Here is a 26053-nt window from a genome sequence, read left to right as displayed (position 1 = left end):
CCATGGATGGGAGAGCCTGGTGTGCTGTTGTTCATGGGGTCACATGACTGAGTGACTAACACTTTTCTGCAGCTTAGCAAGCATCAAAATGTGAAAATGTGAAAGCAAACACAGGTTGCTATCTATGCAAATTTTTTGATCAAGTAGATCCCAAGTGAAGCCAGTTCTGTATTTCTAACGAGTTCCTAGATGAAACTGATGACTTTTTAAAGCTAGTATTTTCCCAAGACAGTTAGAGAAACATTGTGGATAATAGGATACCCAGTAAAATGTAGAGTTTGGCTGTCCTGGGAAATTTTGGTTACTAGTCCATTACTAAAACTTCAGAATTACGTAATTACACCTTTTATTGTGACACCCTATTTTTATGGCTCACCCCTTAGTCTGGGTAAATATTTAATTGCTACTTTGAAAGGTAGTAAAACTTGATCTAGATAAAAGAAAATAGTTAGGGTCTTTATAGGGCTATCAGAACCTGGTTCTGCCTTTTTTTTATTCTATCAGGTTACTTTGGTTTTTTGGGAAAGGGTTTCATATATCTAGCAAATCATCAGGTGATAGCTCTCTACTCTTTCTGGGCTTGTCTAAAATTTTTCTTCCTTGTGCACGAGAGCTTTCTCTCTAGTTGTGAGTGAGGGCTGCCTTTGTTGCGGTGCTCTGGCTTCTCATTGCAGTTGCTTCTCATTGTGGAGCAAGGGCTCTAGGGTGTTCAGGCTTCAGTAGTTGCAGGTTTGGGACTCTGGAGCACAGGCTCACTAGTTGTGCTTGTGTTTATTTGCCCCTGGGCATATTGGAATCTTCCTGGACCAGAAATCAAACTTGTGTTTCCTGCATTGGCAGCCGAATTCTCAATCTTTGGACCGCCAGGGAAGTCATAGGACTTTGAGGAGAGTATGTCAGTGTCTGAGGGGCCTGGGATTGGGAATCGGTATACTGATACCTAGTCTTAGCAGGCTATTCCACTGATTTTAAAGCCCTGGAAAAGTTAACTGCTAATACTCCCTGGGAAAGCAGCAAATTTAACTATGTTAATTCTGATTCTAAAACCTGGAAGTCCGAGGATTTGGGTTTAGTTGACCATTTAACTTGGTACAGGTGATAATGCATAATTGTTAATAAAGAGCAAATAATAGCTCATTAATTATAACTATAAGCTGCCATTTGTAATCGTTACCCTCTTAGAAAAATATGAAAGAATGAGTATTTGGGTCAGCTCTACTTTTGAATGCCATCATCACATTGTGGTGGTCTGAAGCTTGTTGAGGAAAGATCAAAATAAAGGGGTATTGTTTTTTAAAGGGGTTTTCAAGTGAAAATTTGATACTTAGTGGCTTTTTAATCAGAATTTAATATGTGACATTAGAATGCATTTTACAGTCGAGGGTCTTACAGGTGGAAGTTAGGTGGTGGTCAGTGATTGAACTTGATCTAGCTGTACATATCGTCAGTTCTCATAAGTAATACGTATTTCTGGAACTACATATGTTGAGTTCATTTGTTAATTACAGTATTTTCAGAAATACTACACTAAATTCCATGTTGAATTGAGTAGGCTTGGAAACAGCAACAGGGTATAAATTTGATAGTGTTTAAGCAGATATTGTTCAAAGAGTGACCAATCCATGTTTTTTTGCCTTGCAAAGCAAAAGACAGAGTATGTTGAAACTAAGGAAATTATCCACAAGTATATGAAACTATTAATGTTTTGCTACTGAGATAATGTGCAAAAGGACTGCCTAGCTTGTGTCAGTAATAACACCTGCAGGCAGGAGAAATTACCAAGCGTCCTCACAGATCAAGATATTTCAAAACATCTAGAGACTAGAGTAGCTGAATCTACAACTAAGTTTAGGCAGAATAAAGAGAAGGCTTCACTTGGGTTGCACACTGTCATTTTGTTGAACTTAGTGCTTCAACAGATGGTTTTGGCTAAAAATACAAAGTTGGTCCTTGAAAGATTAGATTAATTTGTGAAAAATAGAGCCAGAACAGTGAAGTCATAAATGATGACTTCAGATTTTTATACTTGTTTTAATTACGTAAATAAAACCATGGATTTGTATTTAACTGAATGGCCTGTGGCTTCAGCATTTGCAGGCAGACTTCATTTTGTCCAAGTGCCAAATGCAGGATGTTTTGTATTAGTGACAGTAGCAGCCAGAAGGGAACAGACAGGAGATTCACTGACCTGTACAAATCATTCTTCACACCACCCTTCATCTGAGTGCCTGGATTCTGTATTAGCTGTCTTCTCTAAAACCATCCCTAAGCCTAGTTTTCCTCTTTGGTTCCTTGATACAGATAATGCTATATGCCTTGTCTTTTCCATAATTTTATCAGCATTTCCACAGCATAATGTTGCTCCTCATTCCATGAATGTATTCCTTTTTCTGATTCTTTACCATCATTTTATTGAATTAGATGGGACTGAGGAAAAAAAGATGGTAGACTCCTGCTATCTCAGCCCGTTTGAACCTGTTAGCTTAAGTGGGAAGTTAGTGCAGTTTTAAAGAAATAACAACAGTTTAGTGCTATAATGTGATAAAGCAATTTAAAATGGTTTCTGGGTTTTGTTTTGCAAGTTGAATATTTTACATTTTATTTTGTTTTTAAGAAATTTATTTAAGTGACTATTTTCACTTTAGCATTTGTGTGAAATGTGTTTAATTCTGTCATCATCAGATTAACATTGTTTCTCAGTGCGTTTTGGTATTACAGTCTCATTTGACAGAATTTGATAATATATAACTTGTTTGATACATTCAGTGAAAAGTTTTTATGGAAGCTTAATTTTCTAATTGATTAAGAAATAATAACATTTGTTTTGAACAAGGGTTAATTTATATTTATCTGATGTCTTTGCATTTCATATTTATGTCTTGAACTTTAAATGCACTAAATAACCAACATGTTATTTGTCAATATAGGTATATGACTGATGGGATGCTACTTCGTGAAGCAATGAATGACCCTCTCTTGGAGCGTTATGGTGTAATAATTCTTGATGAGGCTCATGAAAGGACATTGGCTACAGATATTCTCATGGGTGTTCTGAAGGAGGTTGTTAGACAGAGATCAGATTTAAAGGTGAATTAGTTTATTTGTTTGGTTCTTTAAAAACCCTGTGTGTGTGTGTGTGTGTGTGTGTGTGTGTATATTTAAAAGGGAGTACATGCCGATCACTACAACTACAAAAATAATCACTTATAAAAGCAAATAAGGAGAGTACCAGTAGTGGTTTATACTTTCTTTTTAATTTTTCTTGCTGTGTCTTTGTTTTAGATTTTAAATATACTTCTACTTTTTAGTAGTATGTTTTTAATCATTTCATTATATAGTCCACCCAGTTTTTTGTTTCGTTTTAAATGATTTTATGTCATGGTGTTTTTAAACCTTGTGCTCACCCTGCCTTTTATTAAGTACAGGGGATACCTTCATTAAGGATCAAATCCCTGTTCTTGTCCTAACATAAACTCACTCATTCTAACTCATAATGCTGGAGAGTGGAATAACTGTATCCAGAACATACTGCTCCTCAGAAATGCCTTCCCTTAAGCTAGCGTCTTGGTTCTTCCCCCTCCCACCCCCGCCTGCCGTCCGTTACACCATTTAAACCCTGGCCAGTGTTACTGTATTGATAAGGGCTTAAAACTGACTGACTGTGGACATTTTTGTCTCCCAAATTTTATGAAGTTACCTTTTTGCGTTGTATGTGTGCAGTTCATTGGAACTTAGTATTGAGTGTTATTGTATGTGTTACAGAGGTTTGTATGCTGGGGAGAAAGATTCTGGGTCTTAAAAAAATTGATACTGAGTTTGATTTTACTATAAAAATTAAATGTATACTTTAAAGAATATATTTGAACAACTGAGTACTATTACTGATTAAACGTTATGAGCTATTGAAATTTCGAGGGAGGAACTCAAAAGTAGAAATTAAGAACTCTATAGTGGAAAGTTTAATGGGAGAGCTTTCTATTTAATGGGTTTTGTCATGTATAATTTAAATAAAGAGAGGGTGACCACACAGTCATGCAGCCGGCACCTGAACAACCTTTTGTTGCTGTGGCTTTTTCAGTAGTATAGAAAACCTCTGTTTGTTTTAGAAAATTTTCTGAAGAACTTATGCTTAGTAAAGATGATTTGGAAGAATGGAGAAATATTTGTACCACTGATTTATTTTTTGCCTTTTTTGTTTTTCCCTGTGTGCGAGGTTGTCATTTTTTGTTTTAATAGCATAGTACCAATCATATTACATATTGATGTCTTTTATCAATTCCTTTTATGTAATTTTATAAACTTTGGTTTTTAAGGTGTTGCTTCATGAAAATATACGGTAGTTTATTTATTGGTTATCAGGTTTATTCCTACTTTTTAAAAATTAAATTTACAGTAGCTCAGCTTTTCTATATTTGATTTTTTTATCACAATTTTTAAGGCATAATTGATATATGAAGAGTGAAAGTGTTAGTTGCTTCAGTCATGTTTTGACTGTTTGTAACCCCATAGACTAGCCCGCCTTGCTCCTCTGTCCTTGGAATTCTCCAGGAAACAATACTGGAGTGGTTAGTCCTTCTTTTCTCCAGGGGATCTTACTGACCCAGGGGTAGAACCACAGTCTCCTGCTTTGCAGGCCAATTCTTTACTCTCTGAGCCACTAGAGACACCGTAGTTGACATATATGGAGCAGTAAACATTACTCATCTCTTTACAATCTCTGAAGACAGCTTCAAATAATTTACTGTTTTCTTTTCAGGTTATAGTTATGAGTGCTACTCTGGATGCAGGAAAATTCCAGATTTACTTTGATAACTGTCCTCTCTTAACTATTCCTGGGCGTACACATCCTGTTGAGATCTTTTATACTCCTGAACCAGAGAGAGATTATCTTGAAGCGGCAATTCGAACCGTGATCCAAATTCATATGTGTGAAGAGGAGGAAGGAGATCTACTACTTTTCTTAACTGGTCAAGAGGTATTGTCATTATTTGGTTCCTTATTTATATTATTTCTATTAGGCAACAACTTCAAACTTAAGAACCCAACATATATTAACCATGTATTTCTCATCCCAGTGTCTATAAAGTTTTTCTTCAGCATGATTGTATTTATATATGAAATATATAACTCCCTTTATGTACTCTAGGAATATACCCTTTTATGCTGTTAACCTTTGTGTTCTAGTTGATATCCTGAGAATATTAAATGCTTTTAGAATTTCAGGATTTAGCAGTTTTAATCTCAACTTTGGAGAGACCTGAGTGGCAAGTGGTTTTGTGCTAATTTGCCATTCTGCTGAGCCATGAATGAAATCTGGTTACTCTAGGCAGTAATTTAGTTTGTAAGGGAATTTGGATAACTCAGGTGCCCATCTACCATCAAAACAAGTGTTTGTGTTTTGTTTTTGTCTTCCTACATGTGTTTATTGAGAATTGGAAGGAATCACTGAAATTCTTTAGACTTTACATCATTTTTAAGATAGGGATTTTATTCTCACATGCAGCATTTTCTAAACTCATTTCCATCAGGATGTTTACAGGTGGGCTATGAAATTTTTGATGGCTTAAATAAGTTCAGTGAGTTATCTGGATAAAAGAAACTCTTTTAGAGGTTTTCTGAAAGTTTGTTATTTGCTGTGATAGGCTTTGTGAATTTTCTGCAGTGTCCTTCTCAAACTAATACACATGCCTGTCATTTGGAAATCTTGCAGATTTTTATTCGCTAGGTCAGGTATAGGGTCTGATCTGAGAGTCTGTTTCTAGAACAGTGCTACTCCATTAGAACTTTCTTTACATGTGGAAATGTTTTTATGTCTATACTGTTCAATATAGTTGTTGCTGTTCAGTTGCTCAGCCATGTCTGATTCTTTGCAACCCATTGGAATCCAGCACACCAGCCTTCCCTGTCCTTCACTATCTCCCTGAGTTTGCTCAAACTCACATCCATTGAGTCAATGATGCCATCCAACCATCTCATCCTCTTTTGCCCCCTTCTCCTGCTCTCAGTCTTTTGCAAGCACCAGGGTCTTTTCCAGTGAGTTAGCTCCTCTTCACATCAGGAGGCCAAAGTTGGAGCTTCAGCATCAGCCCTTCCAATGAAAATTCAGGATTGATTGCCTTTAGGATTGACTGGTTTGATCTCCTTGCAGTCCAAGAGACTCTCAAGAGTCTTCTCCAACACCACAATTCAAAAGCATCAGTTCTTTGGTGCTCAGCTTTCTTTATACTCCAACTCTCACATCCATACATGCCTACTGAAAAAACCGTAGCTTTGACTAGATGGACCTTTGTCAGCAAAGTAATGTCTCTGCTTTTTAGTATTCTGTCTAGGTTTGTCATAGCTTTTCTTCCAAGGAGCAAGCATTTTTTAATTTCATGGCTGCAGTCACCATCTGCAGTGATTTTGGAGTCCCCCCAAATAAAGTCTGTCACTGTTTTCATTGTTTCCCCATCTATTTGCCATGAAGTAATGAAACTAGATGCCACGCTATTAGTTTTCGTAGCTGCAACAATATAATGAACTTGAGTATTTGCATTGCAGCTGGTGAGAGGAGGAACTAAAATTTAATTTTACAGAATTTTAATTAATTTAGTTACATATGCTTGACCCTCTTGTTTTAGTTTTTACGTATTTTAAGAACTGTTTTTACATATTTTAGTTTTAGTTTTTACATATTTTAAGGGTTTATATGAAAACAGAATATGCTTCAGAGGTGGTATATGGATGGGAAGCCTAAAAAATTTTGGCCCTTTATAGTAAGAAATCTGATCCCTGCTCTAGAACATTTTTTTTTCAAGTGTGGTCAGTGGATTGCCTGCCTTGGGTAGGGGAATTTGTTAAAGCAAGTTCTTGGCCCTGTTCAGGCTTGCTGAAACAGATGAAATTTACAGATGAAATACTGTAAGAATCTGCATCCTTGCTGCTGCTGCTAAGTCGCTTCAGTCCTGTCCGCCTCTGTGCGACCCCATAGATGGCACCCCACCAGGCTCCTCCTTCCCTGGGATTCTCCAGGCAAGAACACTGGAGTGGATTGCCATTTCCTTTTCCAGTGCGTGAAAGTGAAAGTGAAGCCGCTCAGTCATGTCCGACTCTTAGCGACCCCATGGACTGCAGCCCACCAGGCTCCTCCATCCATGGGATTTTCCAGGCAAGAGTACTGGAGTGGGGTGCCATTATCTTCTCTTTTGTGTCTTTAACAAGCTCTAAAGGCCATTTTTCTGTTCTCTTAGGTTAAAAGTCACTGTTCCAGTTGAATGTTTTAGCTATTTTAATGCCCATGGTACATTAGTGACACCACCCTAAACAGTATAGTGGGAAATTGCCCTAGTTCTTTCACATAGTCAAAATCAGTGGTCTGCTATGTGACCGCCTAACCTCCAGGAGAAGGTGAACTCTAACTGCTGTTCAGATTCTACAGGGATGCTTGATATATAATATTTAATTAAATATTGTTGCATTAAGAACTATAACTGTCCTTAAATTTTTTTTTCCAGTACTATTTCTATTTTTTCTAGCACTATTTATGTTGTGAACTGAAGTCGCTCAGTTGTGTCCAACTCTTTGCGACCCCATGGACTGTAGCCTACCAGGCTCCTCTGTCCATGGGATTTTCCAGGCAGTAGTACTGGGGTGGATTGCCATTTCCTTCTCCAGGGGATCTCCCCGACCCAGGGATCGAACCCAGGTCTCCCACATTGTAGACAGACGCTTAACCGTCTGAGCCACGAGGGAAGTCCTTATTTATGTTGTAGGCTGATTAATTCTTTGCTGTGGGAACCCCATGCGTAGTAGGGTGCTTATTGTGGCTCTGGCCCTTACCCATTAGATGTAGATACACTTCCCCCAGTTTGCAAACATTCCCAGTAAAGAATCATACTTGTTCTTTTGAGAAATACGGTGTGTTACAAATTCACTTTTACAGATAAACCTCTCTAACTATTAGTCTGTGTATGCATTTTGAATGGAAGGATTTTTTTATATTTTGCAGTGTTGAGGCATTTGTGTTCATTTTGTTCTTTGGTGTCTGGTCCCTAGTTTCTCATTTTCTCTAGAGTGAGTAGCATGTTTTTTTTTTCAACGGCTATTCAAAATAATCATTATATTCAGATAGTCAGGCACATTAGAATTCTATAAGAAATATCAGATGGCCTTCTGGTGAGGACCTGAAATGCTTTTCTGTGAGTTGAATTTCTATGGCTGATACTTTGGCAGCTCTCCCACAGCTGGGGAAGGGAAAGGAATAATCTCCAATTATCTCATGTATCCTGTTCCATTTTTAAGTTTCTTTTATCCGACTAGCTAGTTTTGAGGAATTTGAAGACCTTTGAGGAGGAGGTAGCAATATTACTATTTTCCTCATGTTTGTGAGCCTGTTATTTTTATTTGGTTAGTTAAGTGATAGGTTCTGGGAGTTCTGTACCCCATCTCCATAAATTTGAATCGTACCCATAAAATTTAGCTATCTCAAAGCTTAAAAATGACAACCATATTACAATTTTGACCATGTAAACAATAGTGTTTCTATAGTCGCTTGAGTTAATTTGGGAGGGGAAAGACCAATTTTAATTAGTGAAGGTTTGGAAAATGTGAATGTTGATTTTTGTTGTTGTTAATCCATTAATCCAGGGGTTTCTAGTAGAACTCCCTAGAGGAGCTGTGCTACCAAGTTCGATAACAATGATTGTAATTGAAATATGAATTGTTTTAAGTAAATACTTCAAGATGTTGAACTCTTCATTCTTTAAGCAATACATTCTTTCATCTTTAATTTCACTGAGTAAAATTAGTTTTTTCAACATGTAGGAGTTTAGATTCTTCAGTAGGGTCTAAATTAATTTGCTAACATATATATTGATGATTTTGGAGCTGAAAGTCTTGGTCAGTTCAGAAACTCTTGAACTTTTGTCTCAGTTCATGACTAAGCGGAAGATTGCATTGTGCTGATGAATGTCAGTGAGCTTTCTGGTCTTTCGAACTGTCAAGGTTGACTCTGGAAGTTCAGTTAAATTTAGGGAAAATTCTGTTGCCAAGTTTAAAAAAATAATGTTTAGAACTTTGTCTACATAAAACCATAAACAGTGTAGGATTTTTTTTTTTCTCACTCATTATATCACATGCAGTAGTGGTTTTGTTTCAGCTCCATACATGCTTAGCAGATAGTTTCAAATAAATTTGGAATAATCTTGTTAAAATTTTTAGAGTCTGCAAATGCACAATTTGGGGCTCTTAATTTTCTATATAAAATCTGGTATTTGATGACTTCTGAATTAACAGAATTGAAAAATATTCTGATTTTGGCATCAGTTTTCCTATAGGAGATATGTGTATATATATATATATGTTTTTGAGAACTATATATATAGTTTGGGGTTTATATTGTGTTTGTGTGTTCTTTTTTTAAGATCTAATTTTGTTTTTGTATACCAGCAGGGGGCATTCTAATCTAGATACAGCATTTGAAAGCAATTTTTTGGTAAAAATATTTGTTTCTCTTTTTTTTTTTTTTTCAATGAATAGCAAACTTTCATTTCTTTTGGAAACTGTATACCTCAAAGGAAATCGGTATATAAGATCTTTAGTAGTTTTCTCTGTCAGTTTTTAAGACCTCATCAATACTCCAGAAAGCTGAAATGTTTTAAATTTGTTTAAATTTTTTTTTGTTCTTATGTATATTCTTTTAACACGGAAACAGAATTGTACTTTAGTTAAGAAATCATTTTAAGGAAAATTATTCTAGCTTAATTATAATATACAATAATTTTACTTGGTAAATTTTTAAAAATTGTTCTGTCTTTCGAATAAGAGATAATTTGTCAATAAGGGTAACTTCTAATTAATATTGGCCATACTGCCAAATCATTTAGCGTACTTCTGAGTTTAACTGAATTAAAGCTTCTGTAAAATTTTAAATATAGCTCCCTTCCCATGTTAAAGTCCCTTTCCCATCCCCTAGAGCCTTCACCTACCTCTCTGTCTCTCACACCCTCCCAGTATTCATTGTGTCCTCTTTTGAAACCTGGAATTAAATGCAAATGTGTTGGGATTGTTTTGTGTATTAGGGAGATCTTTGAAGAGGCTTTAAGATATTTGGGTTAACCTGGTTCTTAAATATCTATGTTGATACTGTAGAGGTGTGTGTTCTCATTAGGCACAATAAAGCAAATCTTCCATATAATTGCATTAGTGATACGTGACATTAAAGCCTAATTGGCTTATTTAAAATATCTTGCACATCAATTTCTTGTAGATTGTGAAAATTGAAAAGGTTATGAGTGCAGTTAAATATTCCTGGGTGAGAAATTTCAATTTTAGTACAATTTGTTGAGAATTAATTAGGACATTGGCTCTTAAGAAAAAAGGGTGTGGAATGTCAATAAGGCAATTGTGTGTTTATGTGACTAGAGAAATCAAAGTTTCTTTGATTATTTCTGAAATCCCAATGAAATTTGCTGAATTAATTGTGATGACTAAAATAAGCTGCATAGAACTAGGATTATAGTAAATCCTTAAAATGTTTCAGTGTGTATTCATTCTGTTTGCACACTTAAACTTTTATTTTGTAGGAAATTGATGAAGCCTGTAAGAGAATAAAGCGTGAGGTTGATGATTTGGGCCCTGAAGTCGGTGACATCAAAATCATTCCATTGTACTCCACACTCCCACCTCAGCAGCAACAACGCATCTTTGAACCTCCACCTCCAAAAAAACAGAATGGAGCAATTGGAAGAAAGGTAACATTGAAATGTTCTCTATAAACATTGCATTGATACCGAAAGATTTGTCTGTGAAATATCAAATTGTATTGAATTATAATTCAAGGAATAAGTTACAGGTGATTGTGATCTGAATTCTATGCTACATAGTTATCTGTATTTCGAAAGTAAATGGAAGGAAATGTATTTGTGTAGAGTTCTGCATATCTTTTGACAGGTACTGCTACCATATCCCTGGGAAATTCTTCCTTAGCAAATGGAAGGTTGCTTAGGGTGAGGAAGGTGGCCAAATGTCTTTCTCCCCATTAAATCACTTGGCACAAAGTACTTTTTTCCTCAGTTCCTTGGCTTTTCCCTAGAATTTTTGCTCAGTTGCTCAGTCCAGTTGTTCAGTCATGTCCTGCTCTTTGCAGCCCAATGGACTGCAGCATGGCAGGCTTCCCTGTCCATTACTAACTCCTGAAGCTTGCTCAAACTCATGTCCATCGAGTTGGCGATGGCATCCAACCGTCTCATCTTCTGTCATCCCCTTCTCCTCCTGCCTTCAATCTTTCTCAGCATCAGGGTCTTTTCCAGTGAGTCAGTTCTTTGCACCAGGGGGCCAAAGTATTGGAGTTTCACTTTAAGTATCAGTCCTTCCAGTGAATATTCAGGATTCATTTCCTTTAGGATTGACTGGTTGGATCTCCTTTCAGTCCAAGGGACTCTCAAGAGTCTTCTCCAACACCACAGTTCAAAAGCATCTATTCTTTGGCACTCAGCTTTGTTTTTATAGTTCAACTCTCACATCCATACATGACTACTGGAAAAACCATGGTTTTGACCAGACAGACCTTTGTCAGCGAAGTAATGTCTCTGCTTTTTAATATTCTGCCTAGGTTGGTCATAGCTTTTTTCCAAGAAGCAAGTGTTTTTAAATTTCATGGCTGCAGTCACCATCTGTTGTGATTTTGGAGCCCCTCAAAATAAAGTCTCTCACTGCTTCCATTGTTTCCCCATCTATTTGCCATGAAGTGACGGGACCAGATACCATGATCTTAGTTTTCTGAGTATTGAGTTTTAAGCCAACTTTTTCACTCCTCTCTCACTTTCATCAAGAGGCTCTGTTTCTTCTTCGCTTTCTGCTACAAGGGGAGTGTCATCTGCTTATCTGAGGTTATTGATATTTTCTTCCAGCAGTCCTGATTCCAGCTTGTGCTTCATCCAGCCAAGCATTTTACATAATATAATCTGCATATAAGTTAAATAAGCAGGGTGCCAATATATAGCCTTGAGGTACTCCTTTCCTGATTTGGAACCAGCATAACTTAAATGTCATTGTTGACTGCACAGATTTCTGATAACAGTAGCACTAATAACACTGAATAAATAATGTGGATTTCTTGAGGGTAGGAACTGTGGGTCCCATTGATATGGATATCTGCCTGGCACAGGAACTGAGGCCAGGGGTATTCCAGCCTTGTTTCTGCGTGCTTTGTTGGGAATGGATACAGTGGAGATTTGAGTTTGATACAGGCAGCTATGCTTTTATTTTTTGAGATGGGGATTCTGATAGATCCTTTGAAAATAAGATTGCATTGCTGTAAAAGGTTTGAAAACCACTAGAACAATAGGGTCAGCTTGGTTTTTAAAAATCCCAGACATTTATGTAAGGTTCTTTAAAGTTGCATGTAATTTTTGGTATGATTCTTTCTTAAAGTTTGAAATCTATATTTTAAAGTGGGTATAAATAATTACCTTTATCACCTTGGAAGATGATTGACACAGATAAAACTGAGTGTATACAGGGTACTAACATTTCTAGAACAAAGTAACCCCTCGTGGCAACCACTATATACTTGAGTCTATTCATGTAGGAAAAAATGTTTGGAAATACTACTCACTTATGACTTACATGTCAATCAAATTTGGAATTTATTGTTTATTTCTGTATACAGGCCTAGGAGAGTCAAAAATTTTTTCTTTCTTTTGCTGTCTTTTTTCTTAACAGTTTGATGAAAAATTATAGATATTGAAATTTATCTTGGTTAATTATTTACTTGGCTGTCCAAATGTTAAATGAACCAGATACATTTTTCAAACTGAAAGAACTTACTGAAAAGATAAGGCAGCATGAGCCTGAAGGTGAAAATGAAGTCGCTCAGTCGTGTCCGGCTCTTTGTGACCCCATGGACTGTAGCCTACCAGGTTCCTCTGTCCATAGGATTTTCCAGGCAAGAACACTGGATTGCCATTTCCTTCTCCAGGAGATCTTTCCAACCCAGGGATTGAACTTGGGTCTCCTGGATTGTAGGCAGATGCTTTACAGTCTGAGACATGAGCCTCAGTTCAGTCTAGTCACTCAGTCGTACCGACCCTTTGCAACCCCATAAATCACAGCACGCCAGGCCTCCCTGTCCATCACCAACTCCCGGAGCTCACCCAAACTCGTGTCCATCGAGTCGGTAATGCCATCCAGCCATCTCATCCTCTGTCATCCCCTTTTCCTCCTGCCCCCAATCCCTCCCAGCATCAGAGTCTTTTCCAATGAGTCAACTCTTCCCATGAGGTGGCCAAAGTATTGGAGTTTCAGCCTCAGCATCAGTCCTTCCAATGAACACCCAGGACTGATCTCCTTTAGGAAGGACTGGTTGGATCTCCTTGCAGTCCAAAGACTCAAAAGAGTCTTCTCCAGCACCACAGTTCAAAAGCATCAATTCTTCGGCGCTCAGCTTTCTTCACAGTCCAACTCTCACATCTATACATGACCACTGGAAAAACCACAGTCTTGACTAGACGGACCTTTGTTGGCAAAGTAATGTCTCTGCTTTTCAATATGCTATCTAGGTTGGTAATAACTTCCCTTCCAGAGAGTAAGCATCTTTTAATTTCATTGCTGCAGTCACCATCTGCAGTGATTTTGGAGCCCTCAGAAATAAAGTCTGACACTGTTTCCACTGTTTCCCCATCTATTTCCCATGAAGTGATGGGACCGGATGCCGTGATCTTCATTTTCTGAATGTTGAGCTTTAAGCCAACTTTTTCACTCTCCTCTTTCACTTTCATCAAGAGGCTTTTTAGTTCTCTTCACTTTCTGCCATCAGGGTGGTGTCATCTGCATATCTGAGGTTATTGATACCTCTCTCAGCAATCTTGGTTCCAGCTTGTGCTTCTTCCAGCTCAGTGTTTCTCATGATGTACTCTGCATAGAAGTTAAATAAACAAGGTGACAATATACAGCCTTGACGTACTCCTTTTCCTATTTGGAACCAGTCTGGACACTGTTCCATGTCCAGTTTGAACTGTTGCTTCCTGACTTGCATATAGGTTTTTGAAGAGACAGGTTAGGTGGTCTGTATTCCCATCTCTTTCAGAATTTTCCACAGTTTATTGTGATCCACACAGTCAAAGGCTTTGGCATAGTCAGTAAAGCAGAAATAGATGGTTTTTTTTTGGAACTCACTTGCTTTCTCGATGATCCAGTGGATGTTGACAGTTTGCTGTCTGATTCCTCTGCCTTTTCTAAAACCAGCTTGAACATCTGGAAGTTTACAGTTCATGTATTACTGAAGCCTGGCTTGGAGAATTTTGAGCATTACTTTACTAGCGTGTGAGATGAGTGCAATTGTGTGGTAGTTTGAGCATTATTTGGCATTGCCTTTCTTTGGGATTGGAATGAAGGCTGACCTTTTCCAGTCCTGTGGCCACTGCTGAGTTTTCCAAATTTGCTGGCATATTGAGTGCAGCACTTTGACGGCATCATCTTTCAGGATTTGAAATAGCTCAACTGAAATTCCATCACCTCCACTAGCTTTGTTCATTGTGATGCTTTCTAAGGCCCACTTGACTTCACATTCCAGGATGTCTGGCTCTAGATGAGTGATCACACCATCGTGATTATCTTGGTTGTGAAGATCTTTTTTGTACAGTTCTTCTGTGTATTCTTGCCACCTCTTCTTAGTATTTTCTGCTTCTGTTAGGTCCATACCATGTCTGTCCTTTATCAAGCCCATCTTTGCATGAGCCTAGTGGAGTATAAATTAATAGGAGATTGATGGGGGAGGGTGGGTGGTGGAATCAGGTTTAGAGTTAACCATAAATCAAAAACTGTGAACATGACTTTAAAAAGTCTGATCCTAGCTTCATTATGTTGAATGCTGCAACTATTTTTGTCAGAGTGCTGTCTCTAGAACATGGGAAAATACTTTCTGTTACTATTTGCATTCAGAATTTGGGGGGAAACTTTTCAAATTTTAAGTGTTAACTTTAGTATATAATTTTGAAGGTAATTTGTTGACTGAAAAGTACTCATTCTCTGCAGTTTTTTTTTACTTCATTCTTTGTCAGTTGATGTGTATAAAAGTAGTTGTTTAAAGTGGAGTTAGTGCATCTTCCATGTGGATGGTTTAATTTTTCTTGAAATCATGGGTACTTTGTATATCTGCTTTTAATTTTAAAATGGTGATTTTATTTATCTTGGAGTAAATACAGCAAGGTTTACTATGTTTGTCTTTTCATGTAGTTCTCTTCATTCCATTTTGAGTTACTTTGATGGGGCCCACCTTACCTTCATATTTGAGCTCTTTTCTCTGTTAATACTAGTATAGTAGAAATTTAGGTTCAGTCTGTTGCTGGTTCTGTACATGGTACATTTTGTAGACTTTTCAACAGTTTAAGCCCATGGAATAGAATTAGTGGTTGCTTTGTTTTGTTTTTTAAGCTATTGCTTTTCATGTTCTTGTAAATCCTAGAATATTTAGAGGAATTTTGTCTTTCTAAAAGGAGTGATTCAGCAGCAGTTGTATATGTGTGTGATGTTGAGGCCACTGGAGTTTCCAGGGCTTTGGTTTACCTTGGGATATCTCCCGCTTTTAATTCAGAATGAAAACTAAGAGCCACTGTGCTACTTCATCATCTACTAATTATGTTTTTCGTTCAGCTAAAGCTGTAGGATCTCTTGCTGGGAAATCATGTTATCTCCTGGCATGAGTCAGCTTCGTCTTAGAAGTCACAGGAACACTCTCATAGCCTCCCTGGATGACCCCAGTGGGAGGGGGAACTTCCCTTGGCAGTGGTGCATCATACTCTGAGGGAAAACACTTTGAAGCCCAGCGTGTTTAAGGGATAATGAACGATTTTTATAAAAGTTTATAGAGGAGGGTTTACTCATCCAGTCATATATTTTGAAGCTGGTTTTGGGAGATAGTACTAGTTGAAAACCTGAGACCATTGAAATGCACTACGGCCAAGCACTGACTGGCCGGCAAGATGAGTAAGTGACCATCAGACCCAGGGCCTGGCAGGTCCAGTTAAAGTAGGAAAAAGGATTGATGGGATTGTGGGGAAAGAGGAAAGATAGTGAAGATGCACACAGGTTATATGAGGGTATGGAAAAGGAAAAACTAGTATTCAGTTGCTGCTTTCCTGTCCTCTTTTTTTAAATGCTATAACTTTGGTAATATTCTATTTGTAAAGGCCAAGGCTTAATTCTTCTATCATGAATTCATTAATTAAACCTTACTGTGCCAGTTACTGAAATGGGACTTTTCGTTCAGGAATGTTGTCACTGATTGATATTCACAATTAATTTAAAACTATAGGAAGGGATAGATTGGGAGATTGGGATTGATATATACACACTACTATATATAAATAGGTAACTAATAATGTCCTACTGAATAGCACAGGGAACTCAGTAATCTGTAATGACCTGTATTGGAAAAGAATCTTAAAAAGAGCGGATATATGTATATTATGGAGAAGACAATGGCAACCCACTCCAGTACTCTTGCCTGGAAAACCCCATGGATAGAGGAGCATGGGGTCACTACGAGTTGGACACGACTGAGCGACTTCACTTTCACTTTTTACTTTCATGCATTGGAGAAGGAAATGGCAACCCACTCCAGGGTTCTTGCCTGGAGAACCCCAGGGATGGGGGAGCCTGGTGGGCTGGCATCTATGGGGTCGCACAGAGTTGGAGCTGACTGAAGCGACCTAGCAGCAGCAACAGCATGTATTTTATAACTGATTCACTTTGCTGTACAGCAGAAAGACAACATTGTAAATCAGCTGTACTCAAAAAAATAACAACTGACCAAAAGCACAAAGATAAATAAGATTATGTAGAAAGAGTTAGGGATTTAAGGTCTACTTCCAATTACTTAAAATACTATTTGATTCATACTTTTGTTAAATTATATCGGATCACATTTTGTAAAGTAGTACTTCATTTGTTGTCTTACTCCTCATTGTATTAATTTATGAAAATAGTTTCTAATTGATAGTGATCAAACTAACGAAACAGCCTTTTAGTACTAAAGTTTTAAAATGTAGGCTGTATTAAAGGTAAGCGTCTATGGGCATTGGATACGTAACTAGCATTCCTTTCACAAGTAATTGAGATCTTTTTGCCTGGTGCTCTAGCACAGCATCAGTGGTAGACTTCCAAGCTTTCTAATAGTTAAGAAAAGTTGAGGATGCAATACATAAATTTTTGAGGGTGGATTCTTTACCTCTTTTAATCATTAATCATTCTTGATATTTGTTCAGATATTTGACTTTAAAGCTTCTGTTGCTTTCTACGTTTATTAACATTTATGCTTAAATTACGTATGCATTTTTTTGACTAAGACTTATTTGCTGTTTTATAGATTTGGTGTTATTAAATCCAGCAACTATTTTTATTTTTATCTCATTTTCATTAATTTTGTCCATAAAGATAGCTGATTTTTCTGTATCTTATCTCACAGTTTACTAATTAACATGGCTCAGAGCGTACATTGCTCAATAAAAAAGAGAAATGGCCCTTGTGGAGATGTCTCTCTAATTTTAAAGAGAGGCTTAATGATCCACTATCTGAAGATAACTTAGTGTGGTACTGCTGGAATATTTACAAACAAATAAGCTAATGTCCTCACTGAATTAGAGACCCCACCGAGTTCCCTAGGGACTAAAAACCCACACTTCTTTAACCTAAATGCATTATTGTGTCCAAATATAATTCAAGTAGAGCATCTCAAGTACTTTGAAATGAAATTATTGAAATAAATCAACGTGAATTCCATTAAAAAGCAGATTATTGAGGGGGAAGAAGATAAATCTAGATGAGAGTTTATTCTTAACACATTTAATATAAAAAGAATTGGCATTGTTTTGATTTTTTTATCATAGAGTTTATATACTGGGCTATTTATCTGAAATAATTCCTTTGTCATTGAGGTTTGAACACTCTTTAAGGGTCTTTGAACACTATTGCCAAGCTATAGTCTAGAAAGCTTTGTAGCATATGTATTCGTTAACAAATTCAGGACCACTTTGTGTTGAGACCGCTTCCTAAATAGATCATGTGCCACTAAATACATCTAGAAAATACTTAGGGCTTGCCTCACCCCACTGTTAAGGTTCCAAGGCAGCTAGATAACTTGTATCATTTATTTGTCTTTTTTGTGGGGGGGGGGGGTGCGCTGAGTGTGTGTGTATGCATATTTTATTTAGCCTTAGCGAGTACTGTATCTGCAGCTCAAAGTTGCACAGTTTAAGAGTTTTTCCCTTTTTTGTCCCAAAACCCACTTCTCATGGGGCAGGGAGGTCCTACTCAAGAAATTATTTTATTGTCTTAAAGCTTTCTAGCCCATTAATTTTTTTAATTAAAAAAAAATTGGAAAAAACCTAAAAGCTGTGCTTCTCTAGGTCTTTGTTAACACTTGGAATTTCAGAGTTTTAACTTTTGGGTGTCAGTTGACTCAACAGTAATCACACAGAGCTTGCCGAAGTTGATGTGAACATCACCTGATTCTTAATATCTGTGGAATCACAGATCCACACCTCCTTGTAGATGTTGTACAATTTGTCACACAGACCCAGAGAGAACATGTGAACACCAGTTTTTATGGACAAAAATTATTTGCACCAGTACATTTTTATTACATTGATTGTGTTTTGTTCTAGAAGAAATAGGTGAAGTGTATTTTTTCCCCAAAATATATGTTTTATACTTCTATTTATATGTACGTTTTCCAGAACTACAGCTTTTGCCCCAGAATCCCAGAAAGCCACAAGACCTCTTATATAGTAACAAGCGTGTGGTTTGTGATTCTGTATAGTTTACAAGGGCTCTGTCTCAGCTGACTAGTATGCAAGAGTTATAAAAGGAAATTGAAGTTTGAGTGTGTTAAAACTGCTCCACTCTTACTTAGCTACTTAGATTTGATTTCCTGGCTTTGATACTACACACTGACTTTGTAGAAGAAGAATATTCTTTGTAGAAGAATATACTTATTGAAGTTCACCTCCTGACCTTGTTTATGCTTACTTCAGTTCTAATTATTGAATGTTCATGTCTTTGAAATGTTCTGGAAAATATATTTCATTAGCATCAGACCACTTATAGTTTACTGTTCATTTGCTAGTTAGTATTCTTTTCAGCTGATCAGTGCAAAAAGGGAGCATTTTGGTTTTAGACATGTAAATAATTGCATAATATCATCCTGTTAATGATGTTCCCGTAGCCTTTTAAACCTCCAAGATTACCTGGCAATGTGAGTCCTTTCTTTTATGTGCCTAACGGCATTCTTATCCACATGCTTTTGTTTAAGCAGAACCTTCTACTGCTCTTCACTTCTCCCTTGTGGGTAGATCCCACCTTATCTTCAACAGCTCTCCTAAATGCCATTTTCTGAGTAAGTTTTCCTTGTCTTTGCTTGGGCAGTACATCCTTTAAAATTCTTACGGCATGTTTTTTCTGTCATTGTACTTCCATTCCACCTCTAATCTTTCTTTGCAGATTTTAAAAAGCTTTAAGAGCAGACTCTGATTCATCTGTGTCAACTACTTGCATATTCAGGCATCTCCACCTTAATGGCAGTAATCTTCCTCAGATCAGATGCTTTGAGAAAAATACTAATGAAGATCCCATTTTTCCATTGCTTAAAAAGAAAAAATTGTGTGACAAGTCATTCTCAGGTCCCTAATTTTCAAAAGCAGAAAACACCCCCATGAAAAAACAGTCATGTTAGTATATAAATGCTTTGAACCTTATTCACTTTCAATAAAAAGTTCAAATCATTCCTTAAGATTCCTTGAATGCTGTGATACCCCCTCTGAGATTTCCAGAACATCTATGTTCAATTCTGATGATACACCAATTCTTACTGGATTCTAAGTTGAGATTTTCACCCCCACATGCCATTTCATTTAAAATATTTAGTTGACTTTTGGTGATACAGTTTTCCTTTGTAAATGTTGCCTGAAAGTATTGAAACATGTACGTGTTGTACAGTTTGAATATTAACCAAGAAGTGTTTTCTCAGAGAGACTTTCTGTGAGATAAACTTACTGGTTTATGAGTTACTTTCTTTTGATTTTGTTCTGCTATTTGAATAATTAAAACCTAATGTAGTCAAGTAATAACCTGAAGATTTTTTATTGAAAATGGAAGGTGCTGTGATGAACTAAATGAAACTTTGAATTCTTAAATATTAATTTGTCTTTATATAGCATTGGTTATTAAAGATTAAACCTAATTCCTGTTTATTTACTGGTTTGTAATTGATTGTTTAGTATAATAAGTTAATGACTAATCTTATTATTTGAATTGTACTTGGCTTGTAGTTTAAGTTAAATACTGTTCATATCTTAACAGGTGGTTGTGTCAACTAACATTGCAGAGACATCTTTGACAATAGATGGTGTGGTATTTGTAATTGATCCTGGATTTGCAAAACAAAAGGTACATATTTTAGTACTATAGTACTTTATAAATTAGTGTTCATTTGATAGTACTTATTGCTTACTTGTTTCATGCCTGAAGTTCGCTTTTTAGAATCATTTTCCAATTTGTTTCATTTTCAGAAGTCTGTGATTTGAGCCTTTGGTTCTAGCTGGCTTTCACATTCTGAGCCCATGTTTATAATCCTGTGTTTTTGTTTTTGTTTTTCTTTTCATTGCTTTCTTTGTTTCTGTGTGGTGATCCTGAGTGTTTCATACTTGAATGTATATTCATGTAAGGAGTAGTAAAAAGTATGGGATTATCATCCCTGCCCATTAGTCACTCAGTCAGCTAAATTAGTTTCTATTATGTATCAGGCATAGTACTTGGGGAAAAAAAAAGTATTATGTTAACCTCTAGTTCAGCAGTGATGAGTACCCAAGCACTTTAGCCAAATTAAGGGATTACTCAGTTAATAAGTAAAACTGTTTTCTTACCTAAGATCTTTGATCGAATTTGATTATGTTTTATATTTGGGAGAATTTATTGTGCATAGTATTCACGTTCTTGATGGAAAACAATTCTTTAAATTGGCAGCATATAACTGACTTCTGGACTGAGTTCAAAATATTTTCTTGATGTCCACACTGAACATTGGGTGTTGAAATTGACAAGTTTATTTTTTTCAGGCAAAAACCTTCAGCACTATCCACCATATAAGAGTAAGGTAAAACTGAAAGCATTTTAAATTAGGAAGAGTAGAGCTACCTCTGTGTTAAGTGACTTTTCATGTTAGCTTGAATCTCAGAATGCTGGAGTCAGAATACCTGAAAGAAAGTTAAGGAATGATGAGTTCTGTTTCTGCCCCAGCATGATTTATGCTGGTCATCAATACTGCTTTGTTTATTTTGGGCTTTGGATACTTCTGTTAGATCACAGTTTTGTGTTTAACTGGAGGATGAATTGTAATGTTATTTACGTCCCAATAGGTGTATAATCCTCGAATCAGAGTTGAGTCCCTTTTAGTGACAGCCATTAGTAAAGCTTCAGCTCAACAAAGGGCTGGTCGAGCAGGACGAACAAGACCTGGAAAGTGCTTCCGACTTTATACAGAGAAAGCTTACAAAACAGAGATGCAGGTAAGGGTTTTACTGTGTCCTTAGTCTGTTTTTGGAAGGTTAAGTTAAACTTGTTACCAGAAGAAAATTACTTCACTTACTTTATCTTGTCTTTTGGCACTGTAAGCTGTTCAGGTTTTCCCTGAAATATATGGTGTAGTCTACCAATACAACCCTTTGTTACAGTTCTAAGTCGAATTGGGCAGCAGTGGTAACCTTTTGAACCCTATAAAGATAGTTTACAGGAAGTATCTGATTCCTTTTTAGTTCACAAATACTTTTCTCCTGTCTAAGTCGGTCATTTAGAAGAAATGCCAAAGTAAATAGCTAAGGATGAGAACAGATATGTTTTTTTCTCCTGGAGCAAGAAGACTATGGGATATTCAACTAAACAAATGTTTTTGTATTTTTCTAGGATAATACCTATCCTGAGATTTTGCGTTCTAATTTAGGATCAGTTGTGTTACAGTTGAAGAAACTTGGTATTGATGACTTGGTGCATTTTGATTTTATGGATCCACCAGGTATAAATTCTCAAAGCATGTTTTATCAATCTTTTTAACCAAAATTGACTATCCTATTCCTTATATATATTAAATACATTTTACCTTTCCCTTACAATACATCAAGAGAAATTTTGTGTGTTGGCATTAAGTGTGAAAGAGTGGGAAAATAGCAAATAGTCTTTTTTTTCCCCCTTATGAAAATGGGAAATTTTTTCTTTTTTTTTTTTTGAGGCAAAATAATTTGATAAACACATTGTTGAGTTAACACTTAATGTACTTAAAGTGACATTTACCTACTGTACAGGCAAGTTTTGCAGTTTTATATGATTCATAGTTTGCTAGATCTCTGTAATTTAATTTGATGGCAGTTTGAGTTTTACGTTTGGTCCACTGTAGAGTGAAAAATGAGATTGCTTCTAATAGTTTGTGCTTTGTCACGTTTTTGCTTATTAAGGCAGCTTGTCTTAATAGATTGCCTTTTCCTCCTAGCTCCTGAAACTCTGATGAGAGCCCTAGAACTTTTGAATTATCTGGCTGCTTTAAATGATGATGGAGATCTGACTGAATTGGGATCCATGATGGCCGAGTTTCCTCTAGATCCACAGCTCGCTAAAATGGTTATTGCAAGTTGTGACTACAACTGTTCTAATGAGGTCCTATCTATTACTGCTATGTTGTCAGGTAATAGAGGAAAAGGAACTAAAAAAAGCCCAGCTCTTCAAAGTTTGGGTGGACTTCACTTTTGGGTTTGTTTTTTAATTTTTAGTATGATAGTGAATTTTATAGATGTTTTAAGGGACCTAATTTGTTTGCTAAATATCTTGAAAAATAGCTTCATAATAATATAGTGTTTACAAAAGTAAAGCATTGTGCACAAAATGTAGTAAAAAACATTGGCTCAGATGAAAATATCAATGAGAAAAGAATAGTTTAGGGCCAGGATTCCCTGGTGGTCCAGTAGTTAAGAATCTGTGCTTCCACTGCAGGGGGGTGTGGGTTCCATCCCACAAGCCTCACATTGTAGCCAAAAAAATGAAAGAATAAGTCTGAAGATACTACAGCTGAGTTCTTTGGTAGGTCCATCAGTTTTGCAGTTTATTGCTGAAAGTTCAGGAAGAACTTTGTTCTAGTAGCTGGCACTATTTAAGTGAGCCTGAGACAAACCAAGCCATCATTGAAAGAGTAAGCTTTCTCTTCATGTATAAACTGTATTGCAGTGGCAGTCAAATAATTCTTTTAAACTTAGTATCAAATAAATAGAAGTAGTAATGTATAATTTTAGGTTTAAAATCTAATCTGATGGTAATTTTTTTACAGTGGCAGGAAGACAGTTGATAAAAGAAATATGTTTAATAGGCAAAATTGCTTAATTTTAAAAATCAGAACATTGAGCTGAACAAATACTACTGTTTTTTATTAATAGCTGAAACATTTAATTCACAAATAGTAACTTGGAATTTAGATTTTCCAAAACAGAGAAATATTATTAACATAGAAATGTACACTGAATCTTACAGCTAAAAATAGGAAGCGTATTAAGTTTTTACTGACTGTCAAAGTACTCTATAATGTTAATTTCAGTACTGGGGAAAATTGACTTCCAGTCATAGAGTGGCTTATTGGTTTTATTTATAATTAAATACCTCAAATAGTTAAAACTCTTACATGAAATTAAAGGAAGAATTTTTTTAAATTTCTAAATATAAATTTTTTGGCTTAGGTTAGATGTGTGTTTTAATGATGTGAATTTTTAATTTAAGAACTAGCGAAAATGTTTTTTTTTTTGCAGTTATGATTGATCAGACTCAGAGCAGATGGGCAGGGCAGTACTGAATCATTTTAATGAAATTGTAGTTTCTTGCGGAGGTGGTGGTAGGTTGTTGTCTGCCTTTTCTTATATATGTGATATTTGTTAGATTCTCCTGGTTGTACTTAACCCAACATTTTAGCTTTAGAGAGTGTGGGGTAAGAGTTAACAGACTGTGTTTGTTACCTACCTAGTTTTCTATTTCCAGGTTCTCTTTTATTGGGCATACTATAGAGTTAGCATTGTTCGAGTTTAGAAAACTAACTAGCCCTTTAAAAAATTGGTCATTATGATGCAGTTGAGATCTCCCATCTACATCTCTTACTTGTGGTGGTTCTGCAAAGCATGGGTATAACTAGTTGTCTTTAGCACATCAAGAGAGTGAATATTTATGTACATTAGTTATTAAGCAAGGCATTTGTGGGGGGGGGGAGTGTTAAAGGATTAAGAAGTCATGCAACTAAAACAGTTTGCTTAGTTTGTAATGCTTTGTTTACCATGTAAGGAGTTTCTGGAGTTTGGGGGTCCTGATATAAATAGTAAAAAATCAGGGGCCTTATTGAGTGCTTCTTAAACCCGATTATTTAACTCTGGTAGCTAGTTCACATTAACGTTCACAGCTATGAGAGATTTCTGTATTTATATCTGTTACCTTGCTTCAGTTACATTAAGCAAGACTTAATATTTACTGTGATCATGTGTCATTGTTTCTGTTTGGCTTCTTTGGAATCATTTTAAAGGGGAAACTGTATGGATGGTAAAGAGTAATTTGATACTGTATTTGATCTTGTTGATTATTCCTATTTTCTATCTGAACTGATGATTTTTAATTTTTTTTATTGACAAGGTTTTAAGAGCTTTAAAAATGTGTTGACAGAGTCCCAAGCTGTTAAATATTTTTATTTTCTTACTGCTTTTATAACTATGGAATTGCTAAAGTAAATTAAGGAAAGTTGTATTTGAAAAAATGTAGAACACACTTTGTAACAACTTCAAGTTTTATGTGATTTAAAATTGAGGCTCTTAAAAAATACTATAGTTCATTTTGATGACCCTGACATAATGACTGTTTCAGACTAATTGTCAACGTTTAAAATATTGGATTCTGCTTTTATATGAGGAATTTGAGTCAAATAACAATTTTTAAAAAGAACTTGGGACTTTATTTGCTAATCTTTTTCTTAAAATGCTGGAAAACTAGGCTGAATATTCCTAGCCTTTTTGAATTTTCTTAATTCAAAGGCGGTTTAACCTTCCACCACTACTGCTACCATCAAAACCCAAGATTTCATGATATTTTTTATGTTACATATGCTTCTGCTCACCAGTGCTAATAGTGATACCCACCAGCTGGTAATAGCCACGACACTAGGGAAGAATTACGATAGAAATGTGGCAATAGACTGGTTGGAAAGTTGTTTTAGGTCCTGCAGTGGGGAATTCAGTGGATTGAATGAATGACCTTTTGAAAAATTTTTGTTTAGTTAAAAGGCTATTGACACCATAATTCTGGTTATTGGTAGAGCTATCGGCACTGGTTTTTTCAATAAGTTGAGCTTTTAGTATCTTGATGGCCTTCAGAATAGCTGTTTTTGATGCCTACTTTTAGATTTAGTTAAAAATAATCAGGTACTCTGTAGCTTTGAAACCCTCTTGTCTTACAGATGTGGTTAGGTGTTGATGTACCAAATCAAGGTAGTAAACAGTCCAAGATGCAGTTGGAGGCCATCCTGCCCTGCCCTATGCTCTGTGAACTGACCTAGCTAGGCCTTGTTCCTCTGTCTGTGAATGCGTGACTCATCGATATGGGCGTTTGTGTTGGGCCCATACCAACCTTGTTTAGTCCCACAGTGTTTTGTTCGTCCCACGGAGGCCAAGAAAGCTGCAGATGAGGCCAAGATGAGATTTGCCCACATAGATGGAGATCATCTGACACTGCTGAATGTCTACCATGCTTTTAAACAAAGTAAGTATAAATTAGATTGAAGGCACTCTTTTGTCTAAACATCACTTGCAGCATATAAGGTATTTCTTCATCTCCCTTTCATTTATTATCTGTGACAACTTTACATTAGAAACCCAGAGGTACTTGAGAAAAAACTCCTGACTAGCATTTAAAATAAAAATTGCCCATGTTTTCCAAAGTTGTTTATTTTTATAATCAGGAGGAAAGCACTAGAAAGCTAGAAAATACAGAGCAGTAAAAATGAAATGCTGGTATA

At 36.3% G+C, this 26053-nt stretch overlaps 1 protein-coding gene across 1 annotated transcript in view; it reads left to right on the top strand.

Annotated features, from left to right (window-relative positions):
• DHX15 (DEAH-box helicase 15) overlaps positions 1–26053 on the top strand; it is a 55829-nt gene that overhangs the window by 24423 nt on the left and 5353 nt on the right. Inside the window, exons 4-11 of the mRNA XM_068975735.1 lie at positions 2928–3087; positions 4757–4975; positions 10563–10730; positions 20335–20421; positions 21390–21539; positions 21934–22042; positions 22514–22705; positions 25675–25797. Coding sequence (XP_068831836.1) covers positions 2928–3087; positions 4757–4975; positions 10563–10730; positions 20335–20421; positions 21390–21539; positions 21934–22042; positions 22514–22705; positions 25675–25797 — 1208 coding nt within the window. The remainder of the gene's footprint in view (positions 1–2927; positions 3088–4756; positions 4976–10562; positions 10731–20334; positions 20422–21389; positions 21540–21933; positions 22043–22513; positions 22706–25674; positions 25798–26053) is intronic.

Source organism: Capricornis sumatraensis, chromosome 7 (genome assembly GCF_032405125.1).
Source record: "Capricornis sumatraensis isolate serow.1 chromosome 7, serow.2, whole genome shotgun sequence".
Taxonomy (NCBI): Eukaryota; Metazoa; Chordata; class Mammalia; order Artiodactyla; family Bovidae; genus Capricornis; species Capricornis sumatraensis.
Note: the sequence above shows the minus strand (reverse complement) of the source record. Positions and strands in the feature narration are given on the sequence as shown.